Raw genomic sequence first — 15285 nt, 5'->3', positions numbered from 1 at the left:
GCATGTTATTGTTGGTAAGTGTGTACTTACACTCCCTCCAGTGCAGAGCCCCACAGAAACGGTCCAGCTTGTTATTGGGTAACTCACACACTACCTCTCCTGGACATGGACATAGAGAGTGTGTTACACTGGTAGGAACATGGATAAGACACTACATAAGGGATGTGAAAATCTTAAACTACTCTCCCTCAAACATAACCTGATTAATATCATCTCGAGTCACCTCATTGTAATTGTGTTAGTATATGTGTGCAAATCTGATCATACAGCAGTATAAATATGCCAGAGACTAACAGACAATAACCAGACAATAACAGTTAAGTAGCACTCACAGAGTGGTATGACAGAGGTAATGGTTCTATCTCTGTAGATATTAGGCATTGTTTGGATAACAGCCAGTGTTTAACTAAAATAGATGGGTTTTAGAGTTGCTGACAGCAGAAAATGTTTGCGCACACACATACCCACACACGCACGCACACACACACGCACGCACGCACGCACGCACGCACACACACACACACACACACACACACACACACACACACACACTTCTGTCTCTGCTATTTGGTAATAGCAGTTCCACAAATCTTTAGTCCTATTCACTTAACATGCATGGATGCACGCACATGCATGCACACACACACACACGCACACATTTCAGATACCTCATACCATCAAACTGTGCAAGGTTTCCAGGTTCTCCCAGCTCTGAGGTAACAGCCAGAGACTGACGCACCTTCATGTTTGTTTCCCTTTAACAAACAAACAAACAAAAATGAAACAAATGATTCACTGAAAGAAACTCATGTCCTGTTTTCACAGGACACAGGAGCAGAGCTGAACTCTTACCCATCCAGCTCAGCTGTCTCAATATAACACAGACCATGAGGTTCACTGCTGGACAACAGGAGCAGGTCAGCCTGCAACACACATGCACACGCCCTTTTTTCTAATCACTGTTCAGCCATATTGTACATTCCTCACCTGCCCACGATACAGGTGAACATGGAGTCTACACGCACCAAATCCAAAACACCCTACAGTACAGTAAGTGAACTGGAACAAGTGTGACGCATTAATCCACATCCGAATGCGTTACTACAGGGTATGGGCCATGTCACAAGGCAGAGGAAGAGGAAGACTTACTGCCACAAACTGGTTGTTCTCCAGTTTGATAATGTCACCCACTCTCACGTCCATCCACTTCTCTTTCTGAAGACTACAGCAAGCAGACAGGAAGTGACATCATCTCAGTGACATAATAATTATACACACACTATTGGATGGTGATTTAGCACTATTAGCACTAGCTTGATTAGTTACTTACACGCCATTGATGAGCACCTGAGACTGGCGGTTATTCACCTGGTTATCACTCTTATGACGAAACTACAGTAGAAACAGAGAGGATTTTAAGCAAGGTTATAGCTTAGTGTACATTATTGTGTTGCATGGGACAGGCACCAGGAGCACGATGTTTCGTGTGTAATGTGTGAGATAGCAAAAGAGAAACAGAGACTCACATAGTCATCAGTGGCATCTTTGACTGCTGTGATGCTCAGCACTAGTACTAACGGCACTATGGTGGTGAACCAGGGCAAAGAAGAGATCTGAGGAATCAACTGAGATAGAGGAAAGACAGAGAGACAGAGAAAGGGGTAGAGAGAGGAGACAAAAGGAGAAAGAGTATGGGAGGTACAGAAAAGGGGAGAATGAGAGAGAAAGAATGAGGGAGGTGAGAGAGAGACAAAGTTAACCGTTTTTACTGTCCGAGTTGGTGAGAGAGGCAGCAGCAGAAGAAGAAGATGATGACAGAAGGAGGAGTTAAAAAGGGAAGGATAGAGTTTATTGGTGACAAAATGTTTTCATTAGACAATAATAACCAAAAAAACAAATAAAAGAATCAGCCTAACTTTTTCAACTCCTTTATAGCCAAACTTCTTCATCTCTGCTCCACTGCTCTTTTAGGTCTTCTTAATGATGGTCTTACTAAAACCGACAATGTTTTGGCAAAAATGATTGTTTTTGTGTGTTGTTGCGTCTGTGATTTGTAGCCTGACCTTAAGTAAGAGAAAGGCATTAATTAAACTAAAAATGCTCTTTCTCACTCCTACACAATGGTGGACCGTACCCTTGTCTTGTTCTAAACCGTTCGGTAAGATGATCCCATGGCTGACAGCACGTACATCACTCCATCCATCACTTTCCTGTTACATAATGTGTACCTCCAGGAACAAGGGATTACCATCTCAGGACAGTCTGCCTCTGACAACCCAATTCCATGCTTGCAATTGCTAATGAGAAGCGCATGACGTCACCTCTCGCAAAGCATGCATGTGACAGATTTGAACATCTCACATGCTTTTCTTGTGACTATGGGCACAGACAGAAGCAGCCAGGCTGATTAGCCCATGCTCTGCCCTCTGTCATTAGCTTATGTGCAATGGACTGTAAAACCCAACCCTGGATGCTCTAACATAAACAAAACCACAATAGTCAGTCCAACTGCAGTGGTTGACAATTAAATCATGTTATGGGTCGCCAACTACTTTGCTCTGAAAGCCCTTCCTTTAAATTTCTATGATTAAAAAACATTAACAACAGATAAAATTATTGTACCTGCAGTATGAGAAGAAACAGGAAGTAAGTATTGGCAACTTCCTGGAACTGCTCAAACAGGTTGACCGGCAGGAAGGTGATGATGTTGTACTTTGAGGTCATGATGCAGTTATTCTGCAAATACAGAAGGGGGGCATCTTTAAATATTTTTTAAATGCTGCAGGAATATGAAAAGTAAAGCAGTAGTTTACTTATTTTTCATATTGTATTGTATTACCTTCACTAATGCATTAAAAGTATTGATTTAAGAAACAGGAATATTGTGCAAATAGTTCACGTTATTCCATCTTTCTTTTGTAGAAGAGCTCGTATTCTCAAAGACAAGTTGGTGCATAGTGAACAACTTGGAAGTATAATGAAAGACACATTGTTGCAAAGACCCAAAGGCAATTTTAAATGAGCTGGGTGTAATCATTGATCAAATATGAAGTTATGTCAATATCAACTCATTTGTTGATGATGTATTTCTGGTAAATCATTCAATACATTTGTTAATAGCTCTAGAAAACTGGACTAAACTTTAATTGCTTATTTTTAAATTTTTTTATTAATTTATTTTTCACTTAAAATTGTTACTCAAAATTGTGGTGACTGTTGCCAGCCAGAGGAGGATGGGCCCCCCCCTTTGAGTCTTGGTTCATCTCAAGGTTTCTTCCTCATGCTCTAGGGAGTTTTTCTTTGCCACTGTCACCCTTGGCACTGTTACTCTTGCTCACTGGGGACATCTGTAAAGCTGCTTTGTGACAACATCTGTTGTATAAAGCGCTATATAAATACATTTGATTTGATTTGACTATCAACCAATCTGACAGAGCTGTCATGAAGAATGGGAAAAACTGCCCAAATACAAGTGTGCAGTTTTTGATTTTTTAAAAAAATACATTTTCTGAACTCCCTAAAAACATTTTCACTTTATCATTGTGAGAGATTAATTGTAGATGGGTAAAAATGATAATTATATCCTTTTTTATAATCAGGTCTACAACACGATAAGTATGCAACAAGTAAAGGGGTCTGAATATATGTATGTGTGTGTTTGTGTGTGTGTGTTTGTGTGTGTTTGTGTGTGTGTGTGCGCGTATTTCTCACCGCATACAGGAACTTCTCGTTGTACTCCCTGTCATTGGCTCGGACCCTCCTTTCCTGTTCTGTAGGAAAAAAATCACAACATTAAACCATTTCAGAAATTCAGCATCCAATAGTGTCTGCAACACGCTGCCTGTGGAGGAGTTACTGAGCAACAGGTTTGCATCTGGTCAGCCAATCAAATGAATTTCCCTTTCAGCTGATACAGGCAGAACAGTGAGAATTAGACAATTAAGACACTGCAAAAGGTGAAGAAGAATGCTTAGCGCATCGTTGGTGCACAGCTCCCTGCCACTGGAGACATTTACCACCAGCGCTGTGTGTGCAGAGCAGGTAGCATCATAAGGGACTCCTCCCACCCCAACCACACACTGTTTAACCTCCTACCATCTGGGAGGCGATACAGGAACATCCGTGCTAGAACCAGTCGGCTCGGGTCCAGCTTCTTTCCATTCACCATCACTTTACTTAACTCTACAATACACCGATAAATACTGCTGCTCCTACACCTTCCATGCAGTGTACCCTGGACTTATTTATATTCAGCATTCAGCATACTGGATATAGTGTATGTACATCATACACTACTGTTTATATCTATCCTGTACTACACTGATACACTGTAAATAATCATTACACTATTGTATGTACTACCTACATCATATTGTGATTTATTTTATTATACTTAACATATTACGTATATATCTTATATGTCTCACATATCTTGTTATACTTGACATTATATATGCACATATACAGTGTATTATATATATATATATATATATATATATATATATATATATATATATATATATATATATATATACACACACACACACACACACACACACACACACACACACACACACACACACACTTGTTTTGCACATTGCTACTATTTGCACTTCTGGTAGATGCTATCTGCATTTCGTTGCCTTGTACTTGTACTGAGGAATGACAATAAAGTTCGTTCGATCGATCAATCAATCGATCTATCTATCTATCTATCTATCTATCAATCTATCTATCTATCTATCTATCTATCTATCTATCTATCTATCTATCTATCTATCTATCTATCTATCTATCTATCTATCTATCTATCTATCTATCTATCTATCTATCTATCTATCTATCTATCTAGAGGGACAAAAAGTGTTTGTCATCTGATGCCATTACACTGTTCATGACGATGGATGAAAACTATACTGCCCAGTGCTGCTTAATTAACTTTTGATTTGTAATTGAGACATCATTTGTACACATACTGAATGGACTACAAGGAGCAGGAGAACACATTTTATGAGAGGCACAAACTCCAAATGCATTTTCAGTTTACAAGTCTCATAAAAACACCTCAAAAACCAACAAAGATGTTTTTTTTCCAGTAACCCTTTATCACTTTACAGGTGGGTTTTAGCAATTTATTACTTGCTAATTCTCTGGAATGGAATTCACTTTTGCACTACAATATATTGCCAAAGGTATTCACTCACCCATCCAAATAATTGAAATCAGGTATTCCAATCACTTCCATGGCCACAGGTGTATAAAACCAAGCACCTGGGCATGCAGACTGCTTATACAAACATTTGTGAAAGAGAGTCGGAGCTCAGTGAATTCCAGCATGGTACCATGATAGGATGCTACCTGTGCAACAAGTCCAGTTGTGAAATTTCCTCACTACTAAATATTCCACAGTCAACTGTCAGTGGTATTATAACAAAGTGGAACAGACTGGGAACAACAGCAACTCAGCCACGAAGTGGAAGGCCATTTAAAATGACAGAGCAGGGTCAGCGGATGCTGAAGCACATAGTCCACAGAGTTCGCCAACTTTCTACAGACCTTCAAACTTCATGTGGCCTTCAGATTATCTTAAGAACAGTGCGTAAAGAGCTTCATGGATTGAGTTTCCATGGCCAAGCAGTTGCATCCAAGCCTTAGATCACCAAGTGCAATGCAAAGCGTCAGATGCAGTGGTGTAAGCGATGCCACTGAACTATAGAGCAGTGGAGACATGTTCTCTGGAGTTGTGAATCATGCTTCTCCGTTTGGCAATCTGATGGACGAGTCTGGGTTTGGTGGTTGCCAGGAAAACGGTACTTTTCTGACTGCATTGTACCAAGTGTAAAGTTCGGTGGAGGGTGGATTATGGTGTGGGGTTGTTTTTCAGGAGTTGGGCTCTGTTCCTTAGTTCCAGTGAAAGGAACTGTTAATGCTTCTAAGAGATTTTGAACAATTTCATGCTCCCAACTTTGTTGGAACAGTTTGGGGATGGCCCCTTCCTGTTCCAACATGACTGGACACCAGTGCACAAAGCAAGGTCTATAAAGACATGGATGAGTGAGTTTGGTGTGGAAGAACTTGACTGACCTGCACAGAGTCCTGACCTCAACCCGACAGAACACCTTTGGGATGAATTAGAGGGGAGACTGCAAGCCAGGCCTTCTCATGCAACATCAGTGTCTGACCTCACAAACGCACTTCTGGATGAATGGTCAAAAATTCCCATAAACACACTCCTAAACCTTGTGGAAAGCCTTCCCAGAAGAGTTGAAGCTGTTATAGCTGCAAAGGGTGGGCCGACATCATATTAAACCCTATGGATTAAGATTGAGATGTAACTCAAGTTCGAAGGCATGCGAAGGCAGATCAGGGAATACTTTTGGCAATATAGTGTATGTATGAATCTCTAATAAGAAACCAATCCCTGCATACAGTGCAATCTTTGCAATTAAAACTAAAAGATCTTGCTAAGAAGAAAAAAAAAGAAACTCCAATTTTGTACAATAGATGCCCAGCATCGCAAAGCTGCACCGCACTGTTTAAGACAGAGCAGCTCTTGTTAGTTACTCTATGCACTGGCATATAACGTACATCTGAAGGAGCACAAGTGGTTAATAACTGTTCACTGAGGTAGAAAACAGAAGTGTTAGAGAGAGAATAGGCCCTGCCAATTATACACCACCTACAGCTTTCAGTTCTGCTGATGGCAGGTAGAGGAAACACTTTCAGATTCACTCCCCTCATATTCGCATAAAGATCCACACACGCACCTATTTACAACACATCTATTAATTCCGGTGCATGTACGCAAGATGTTTCATAGTAACCATAAGCATTTTAATGTCAGTTTTAGAACAGTGAAAGAGGCTCCTGGCAAACAATTATGAATAGGGAAAAACATAAGAAAAACAGTGGCATTTGAGTGATGAAAAAAACAACAGAATATCACCCTAAAAGACAAAGCTGTTTCTTCCAACCAATGGCAATGACAGTAGTCAGTAAATATTCTAGTGCAAAAACAGGCAGTAAGAGACAATAAGAGTAAGAGTCTTCTCTCTGGGTGCGATTAGCTCCGTTATTCTGCATCTGTTAACGGGCTCACACTCCACTGTAATTCTGTTGGATTTATTCCTGTCTGAGACTAACCAGTATAGTCAAATTAGTCAGAGAGACTTACTAGGAGTTGAACAGCTATTGCTGGCTAACCCAACCTAATTTGGACTGGTAAACACAGATATTTTTCTGCCCCCTAGGCCTATAGCAAAACAATTGTACTGATTTGTATCCACGGATTGAGAATGCACAACTAGGCACTGGCAACTTGGAACACAGCTTTTGCATTTGAAATATTTTATGATGATATACATGTTTTTTTGTGAAATGTTTGTGATAAAGTTCAAACACTATCCATGTACATATTATTACTTCAAAAAATTGCTATACACAAATCCACATTAGTATATATACACACACACATTTGCAGCCCATGTCTTAGTGTGGTTTTCTTTTGCTATGCATAAACTGTTTTTCACCCTTGAACCTCCCTTGTATACCGGCCTTAAATTCAGTTCATATTCCACTGCAATTTATAGAGGTGAGATGAGCAGAGACCTTTTGGGGTTTGTGTGTGCATGTGTATGGCTAAGCTAGAGGGAGCAGGTCTGGCACTCCTCTGTACTGCAGTGCTATAATATTGATGAGAGTTTACCAAAAAATGCCTGGTTTGATTACATGCTGCATGAGAGAGGGGAAAAAAAACAAATACACATCACACACATTTTTCTTGTTGCTCTCTCAGGAAATCACCCCTACTTAGCACTACAGTGCTGCAGCAAGAAGGTTCAGCAGGAACTACAGCTCAAACTTTGCAGACTGCAATGATGTGGTACATCACACATGCAGACACCCTTCCCACCCACATGCAGAGGTCTGGTGAATGACCAAGAGCTGTGTCTGCACCAAATGGGTGCATCACTAAAGGTCGCCTACATTCTCACACACACACACACACACACACACGCACGCACACACGCACGCACACACACGTACGCAGCCTTTAGCAGTCTCTGCATATTGAGTCAGTCCTCACACCCCCTCTGTCCTGCACTCAGTAAATTACCCAGAGCCTCTGTGGTTTCTTGCAAAAAGGTCACTGAGTGCTGCCTAAGCATTCACTCTCCTTTACACTGTCTAAAGACTGGTTGTAAAAAAACACTGCTTCTCTTTGCTAAAGACCATGGCAATTACAATGCAGTGGTGAAATCCAAGTGAATGGCATAAGAACAGTAATGGAGGAGAATAGCCGTGATGCAATGAGGCTGTTTCCATGTAACGATGTGAAACCAGCTCACTGTGGGGCTTTTCTGAGCAGTAAAACCCAGGCCTTTTGCTTAGTATAGCAATGACTGTATAGGGACAGTGCAAGAGTTGAAGTGTACATTTTAGTACAGATTAGGGGTTTGCGAGCATGTGTGCATGCCAGGTGCAAAAACGGGGTAAGCAGAACTACCAAAGACACTGATAATGTAGGTCATTCACTTTCTGCGTGAATCTGACAGAAGCTCAACTTGACAGAAAAAAATAGAAGGCATCACTGCTATGGAAAAATATTATTTGTAGAGAAGAACTATTTAATTTAGTTTTATTAAATGAAGAGTGTGCATGAAGATAACCTACATAAAACATATTTTAAAAATGACTAACAGAAAAATAAAACATTTTTAACTGCTAAATGCATAATCCACTGACCAAATAGACCTAAGATGATGACAGATCTGTAATACAGAGAGGGGACAGGCCAAGACATAATATGAATGCAAATATACATACATATTATGTGTACAATATGTGTATAATTTGTGTCAGAAAAGACAGTCAACTGAGAGGCCCAAAAACAACACAACCAAATGGTGTCACTGGACACTGTAACATATCAGACAGTACTGAACAGAGCTGTGGATGAGAGTTCTTTGAGAATATTTACATCAGTTCATCACAGGTGATTTGACTTCAAATCACTGGAAATAATGTAATGAATTTCTCTACACAAGAGAAAATCCTGCATATCTCAGCATTATTACATCACTGACATTTAACCAGAGCAAAATTTAACCTCTGAAGTGGCTCTAGACACTAGTGGGCATGGATAGTACTAGTGGAACATTACCAGAGAAATCCAACAACAAAATTAAACCAAGATGAATAACATAAAATGTAAACACTGTTTCATGTAGACAGATGCGGTTAGCAAATACAACCACATGCTTAATATGCAAAAGTTAAGCTGTAATGAAGGTGACCCTTTGAAAAAGGTATTGAATGGCTAACCAACCCAAGAGAGTGGTTATCACTGGCAAATGTAATGATGAAGGTAGCTATTTATTTTAGATTGTAAATATTGAAGGTAGCTGTTCTGGTAATGTAGTACTGTCACATACAAGGTCAGGAAGACCCAAACAAACAAGCAAACACACACACACATATACACACACATACACATACACACACACACCCCAGTTGATGTAATTTTTGGGAAACATCCATGATGAGGCAATGACACACCAGCACATAAATAGAAAAGAATGCAGAATTTTATTGACATCACAAGGTGAAGTGAAGCGAAGCTGCGGTAAAAATGAGCAAGAATAATATTAATAAAGCATAACATTTAAGAAACATTTATTTTTGAATGATGGTTTGACATAAAATAAAGTGACATAAGAATGGTACATTGCACATGGAACATAAAAAAAATCAAAATAGTCCAACTATAAAGAACAGCAACAACTAACATATAAGCTACCTGTTCCGCATCTTATCTTTTCCGAGGTTGGGAGTCCCAATTTGATCCATTTCAGATGGGGAAAAATGGGGAACCACTTCTCTGGAATATCTTTAGGAATGGTCATTTTGACTGGAGAATGTTCTCTGAATGTTCCGTCACAGTAGTGCCATTTTCTTAAAGCAGCTGTAAATCCGCAGTTTCGGATGGAGTTTGACACGCGCCGGCCGAACGCGCTGACGTTCTAAATACGTGCGCGTGACAGACTTCAGAACTGCGGCGCAGTTGGACCAAGGCGGCAACGATAAGCGCGGAGGTTGTTTTCTTCCTCCCGTCAGTTTTGCCGCAGAGTCAAGAAGGTCACTCAGCTTGGAGACGCTGTATTATTATCCGAAAAACTCTGGAACAAACCATTACTTAAAAGATTAGAATTCCATATCGAGTTACGGCGTCGATACGTTTTCAAACGAAAGTGGTAAGCGATATGCCTTCGCACGCGCGTTGAGTTTGGGTGTCATTTGATTAGATTTTAATCTTATTGTCATTAAACTCATTTCACGTACTCATTGATTTGCATTGTAAAAGCACCAACATCGTCTCGATTTTAAGTCAAATGGCAGCTCAAATAACACTTACGAGCTACCGAGCAGTCCACGCTGTTTTATATGTCATAACCGGAGACAGGTTTGATTCGCTGAGGAGGTAGCCCGCTGATGAGGATGTGCCAAAAACGAAGCTCTCCACACATCCGCCGCCATGCGGGCTCCAGGAAAATACTATACGTGCATTAGGTTGTAAGATTCAGAGCCTAGATGACTCCAGATACTACTGCAACTGCAGCTTGCCTTGTGCAGGGATGTGGAAAAGAGGAGAGTGAGCACTAAAGAAGAGCAGGTGACAACTTGACCAGGCAGGCTGTTTGTGTGTGTTTTCACCCACCACTGAAAGCTAAAACTGATGTGTTCCAAATTGCTGACTCACTCAGATGCTCTTGTGTCTGTGCACGAACACTCTTACACTCACACATGCACACCAATTCACTCATGCCCCTCACACTGCAGGACAAATCTGACCAGATTTTACACTTGAAGCTTAAACTTTGAAGATGGCATTTACTGAGTCTAATTAATACTGAGCTGTCTTCAGCGCGTCAGTATGAAGTTGTCAAAGCTACCTCTTGAATTGTAACATCATTTCTGAATGAATAGCACCTAAAATGTGATCTGTGATCCACCCCATGTTTAAAAGTTCTGTATTTCACCAAACAAATGGTTTGCACAATCATGAATGGCAAAAGTATGTGAACCCTTACATTTACTGCAGAGCCTTTATTAGGAAGAACAATTTCTCTAGAGGCTGGTCAGTCATGCACAGTGGTTAGAAGATGTTGGCCTATTCCTGTAAAGAACAGTTTCAATAGGAATTTTGGAAAACACTTCTGGGTTTCTCATTGTGTCTGGTTCCCTATTATGTTCCATGCTTCTAAGATTTAGACAGAGCACAAACAGACATCCTGATATTGCAACATGAATTTCCTGATATAACTTGGAATTTAGTGTTTCTTCAATGACTGCAAGCTTCTCAGGCCCTGAGGCAGCAAAGCAGTCCATTATATTCTTCCCACTAGTTTGGTGGAGGTTTTGATTTTGATGTTTTCCCCATTCAGTATTACTTCCCAAAATATCCTTTTCAAGTAAAGCTGACCAGATAATCTAGCAAAGATTTCTGGAAAGCTATGGTATCCTCTATTAACCTCCCATGTGGACTCATGATCACAGATAAACACAGACATTATGCACAAGATTCCTGCAGTTCCTTACATGTTCACACCTGTCACAACAGATTAAATGAATTTCTTGACTAACCTCAACTGTTAGCAAGCTTTAAACCATTGATGCACTTTATGTAAATCAATTGTATGCTCCAGGGCCCATCTGATTATCAGTCCTTCAGTGTTTTCAGGAACATCTCAGAGCACACTACAAATGTTATATAGCTTTGTATCCCTGACCACAACCAAAAGTAATTTAAGTGATCAGTTCACCATGCATGTCCAAGATGCAGTTGTTTTTTTTTGTTGTTTTTTTAACTCTGGTTTAAGGATTCTACAGTGTGGAACTGTCCTGTGTTTTTAGGGCATCCCTCCCTGGGGCAAGTAATAAATGTGCTAAATTTCTTCCCTTGGTAAACTATCGACCAGACTGTACTTTCATAACTCTCTCACTTTTTTCAGCCTGAACAACTTTTTTTCAGACGTCCTCTGGAATTTATTTAATTAGACCATATTGAAGTTTGGAATGGAATTCTACTGTGAAGAATAAAAACTGTATTAATAACAAAATTTTGTATTTTTTTTTTAAACATCACCCAAACAAGCACTTAACTCCAATAACCCTCTTTTCAGGTCATTACAAAGTCAATTTCCAGACCTGGATTTTGTATTCACTGGCAGTTGATTGAACAGTTAAACCTGGACACTTTGTACCTGACGCCTAAGTAAAGAGCTGAGAGATTAAAACATTACCATTTAAATTGGAATTAACAAACTGCAAAATCCAAGAGCAGACATTTGAGGTTCGGCATTGGAAGGCATTCCAGATGTTGGAACACATTCCAGTTGTTCACATACTTTTACCATCAATGACTTTGTTGAAATCATTGTTCAATAAGGATAGGAAAAATATGGCAATGTAGAAATGTAGAATGTTTGGGAAATACTTTATTTATTGTTGTGTTCTGATCACATGCACGCAGACACAGAAACCCAGTTGAAAAACCATTACTATTCAATTAAGGGAAGCAAATACCAAGTTTAGGGAAAAATCAGTCTATTAAGAGAAAGAACACAAGATGGCATGAAGGAAATTAGGGAGCAATAGTTTTTCACATCAGGACATGACTTTCAAATGTAGTGAACAGTGCCCTCTGTAATGGAGTGTCTAGCTACAAAGGATGGTCGTGTATTCAGTCTGGTTTGCTGTTGGGGGCGGGTTATGTGGATATGACTTGTTATGGCTAGTTAGGTGTAGCGGTACATGCCACATACTTGTCTTTTGCAAGTATAACATCTCAGAGATCCAATTAAAAGAAAATTACCTGGGGGAGGCCTCTTTCTGAACATTTCCATACCTCAGACTTTCTACCACTCTGTCCCATGGGAAAATCTAAAAACACAGACACAGTCAGTCACACACACATAGAAACACTAAACACATCAACAGTATCTCAAGGGTAAAAGGTGAATAGATGTCTGCTTACTCAGGAAATTCAGTGATATCCAATCCCCCAGTTACAGCACAGAACTGTCAGCTAAATCTTAGCCACTCTTTAAATGACCCCACTGTTACTTACTCAGGACATGACAACTTCTTATCACATTTTTATTTCTAGCCAAAAGAGCACTGGATGAACTTGATTCAGCACTCATATATTATGCAGTCTCCTTATCATTAGAGTACTGGCACAGAACCAAAAAAGGTTTTCTTGCACTTATTAAAAAACATCAAATACACCCTGACAATTGTTCAATTCACCAAGAATGTGGATGTGGAAAATTGGTGCATGTTCACAATTTTTTTTACACAAGACGCTTATCTTTTGTGATGACACAACATTATGGCACACATTAATAATTAGCAAGGCAGAACATCAAATAATGCACTCTGTAGAGTGCTTTGGCTATGTTAATTGATGACTGCATCTGGTTGTCTGTAGGTCTTCCTGGGAAGACACTCCAGCCAACCTGGCCCTGAGTCACACAGTACTCTGTCTGTCTGGCTCGCTACAAAAGATAGCATGGAATTGTTTTCAGGCCATCAGAGGGATGACATCAAAAATGACAGGATTTACAAACAAGTCTATGCAAGAAGACAAGATGTGCCACAAAAACTCAGAAACAAGATTTTGCTTGCTATAACTATAAGAATGTACCTAATGAAAAAACACGCAAAAGGAAAATATAATTCAAGAAACAGACTGTAATTTTGCTCTATGATGAAAATGTAATGCAAATGCACTCAGAACTCAAAGTTTAATACAATCGCACAGACCTGTGAACATGACAGGGCTCTAACTGGCAGGTGCCAACACTTAAAAGCAGTGTTTAAACCAAAAACTAGATATTTTTGGCATAACTCAAACTCAATACAATTTATGATACAGTAACTCACTAACAAAAATCCATGCATACTGACGTAGTGCTTAACAGGAGGTCATATGACTAAAGATAGCAAATAGCCCAACAATAAACTGATACGTGTTCACATTCTAAGTTATAATCAAGGAGGAAAAAATTGTGCAAGGTAATTCTGCTCATTGCAGGAGGTAGCAGTGGCTCTGAACATGAATGAAAGAAATAAAGAAAGAAAGCCAGTACCTAGCCTACCTTGCTTGTGTTCTCTATGCAGGCTAATCTATTTCTCAGTCCCTTCAATCTGTTTATCCATCCTTCTGTCTGTCTCAGAAATGTTTCAGTTCAAAACAGGAAGCATCAGACAAGATGCATTATAATAACATTTACTATATAAAATTAAGCATATCTCTTCTGACTTATTTCTCTTACTTTCTGGTTCAGACCATCCACCTATACCACTGTGATAAATGTGATGACTCAGTCATTAGTTGTATTTAAACACTCAGGAATCAGTCTGACCAACTAGCTCTTCATTTTCTGAACTACTCTTAATGTTTCAAATCCAGTTTAAATTTATGTGCGAGGAAATAGCTAACCACATAGCTGCCTCAGCTGCCTCACGCTAGTCACGTAGCCAAACAAAACCATCTTTCAGACAAAATTATTCTACAAGCATGGTGCACAAGAGCTGGGAAAGTACAGTATTCAGCAGGTTTGACAGCTTCCAAAATATTGATATGAATCAAATTTATGTGGCAAGTAGGATGTGATAAGAGTTACAAAGTACATTTCACCCGAACAAAAGGTCAAGCTTTCTGAACGGGTGGATAAGCTAACATTAACTGATGTGCGCGGATAAGCAGGAGAGCTACAGCTACCTTATCAGGTCCTGTAAGCCTACGCACTGATGCTCAGCGACATGTTCCTTCTGATCTGACTTCAGCGCTTCCTTCAGTTCCGTTGTTATAGGTATCCTCATGAGTGTAAGGCTACATATGCTGATCGGCACGTGTTATTTCCCCAGTAATAAAAATGTTCCCCAGTTCAAAGTATAGCGGTTGTCCAAACTGTTTGACTCATTCAAAGACAAGGTTACGTATACAGTGAAAGGGGTAGGACCCTTGTGCTAGTATGGTGGCCTGGAAGTGAAACACACAAATGAGAAAACACAACTGCAAATCCAAAGCGTTCTGTAAGATGCCCTGATGTTAATATTTCTTTAGGATGAACGGGGTTTTATTTGTCATTTGATTATACATATGGGTGTGTTGATTGCCGGTGAAGACGGTAAACATCAAGGCTCAGGCAGTTGACATGTCAGCGGTTATATTAAGTTTTGTTTGACATCCTTTTTACTGTTAGATTTGACGTTTTT

At 39.8% G+C, this 15285-nt stretch overlaps 1 protein-coding gene across 2 annotated transcripts in view; it reads right to left on the bottom strand.

The window, feature by feature from the left end:
- atp8b2 (ATPase phospholipid transporting 8B2) overlaps positions 1-14937 on the bottom strand; it is a 29931-nt gene extending 14994 nt beyond the window's left edge. Inside the window, exons 1-11 of one of the 2 annotated variants that reach the window (XM_027006430.2) lie at positions 14789-14937; positions 12875-12942; positions 9800-10178; positions 3712-3770; positions 2623-2736; positions 1527-1625; positions 1331-1392; positions 1150-1222; positions 853-923; positions 676-755; positions 1-99 (exon numbers count right to left, since the gene is read on the bottom strand). The exon at positions 1-99 is cut by the window's left edge and continues 60 nt beyond it. In XM_027006430.2, coding sequence (XP_026862231.2) covers positions 1-99; positions 676-755; positions 853-923; positions 1150-1222; positions 1331-1392; positions 1527-1625; positions 2623-2736; positions 3712-3770; positions 9800-9905 — 763 coding nt within the window. In that variant the 5' untranslated portion in view covers positions 9906-10178; positions 12875-12942; positions 14789-14937. Of the gene's footprint in view, positions 100-675; positions 756-852; positions 924-1149; positions 1223-1330; positions 1393-1526; positions 1626-2622; positions 2737-3711; positions 3771-9799; positions 10400-12874; positions 12943-14788 lie in introns of those variants that run through there. The other variant, XM_035530749.1, reaches the window with a different exon arrangement.
- Positions 14938-15285: the final 348 nt, after the last annotated feature.

Source organism: Electrophorus electricus, chromosome 10 (genome assembly GCF_013358815.1).
Source record: "Electrophorus electricus isolate fEleEle1 chromosome 10, fEleEle1.pri, whole genome shotgun sequence".
NCBI classification, from domain to species: Eukaryota; Metazoa; Chordata; class Actinopteri; order Gymnotiformes; family Gymnotidae; genus Electrophorus; species Electrophorus electricus.
Note: the sequence above shows the minus strand (reverse complement) of the source record. Positions and strands in the feature narration are given on the sequence as shown.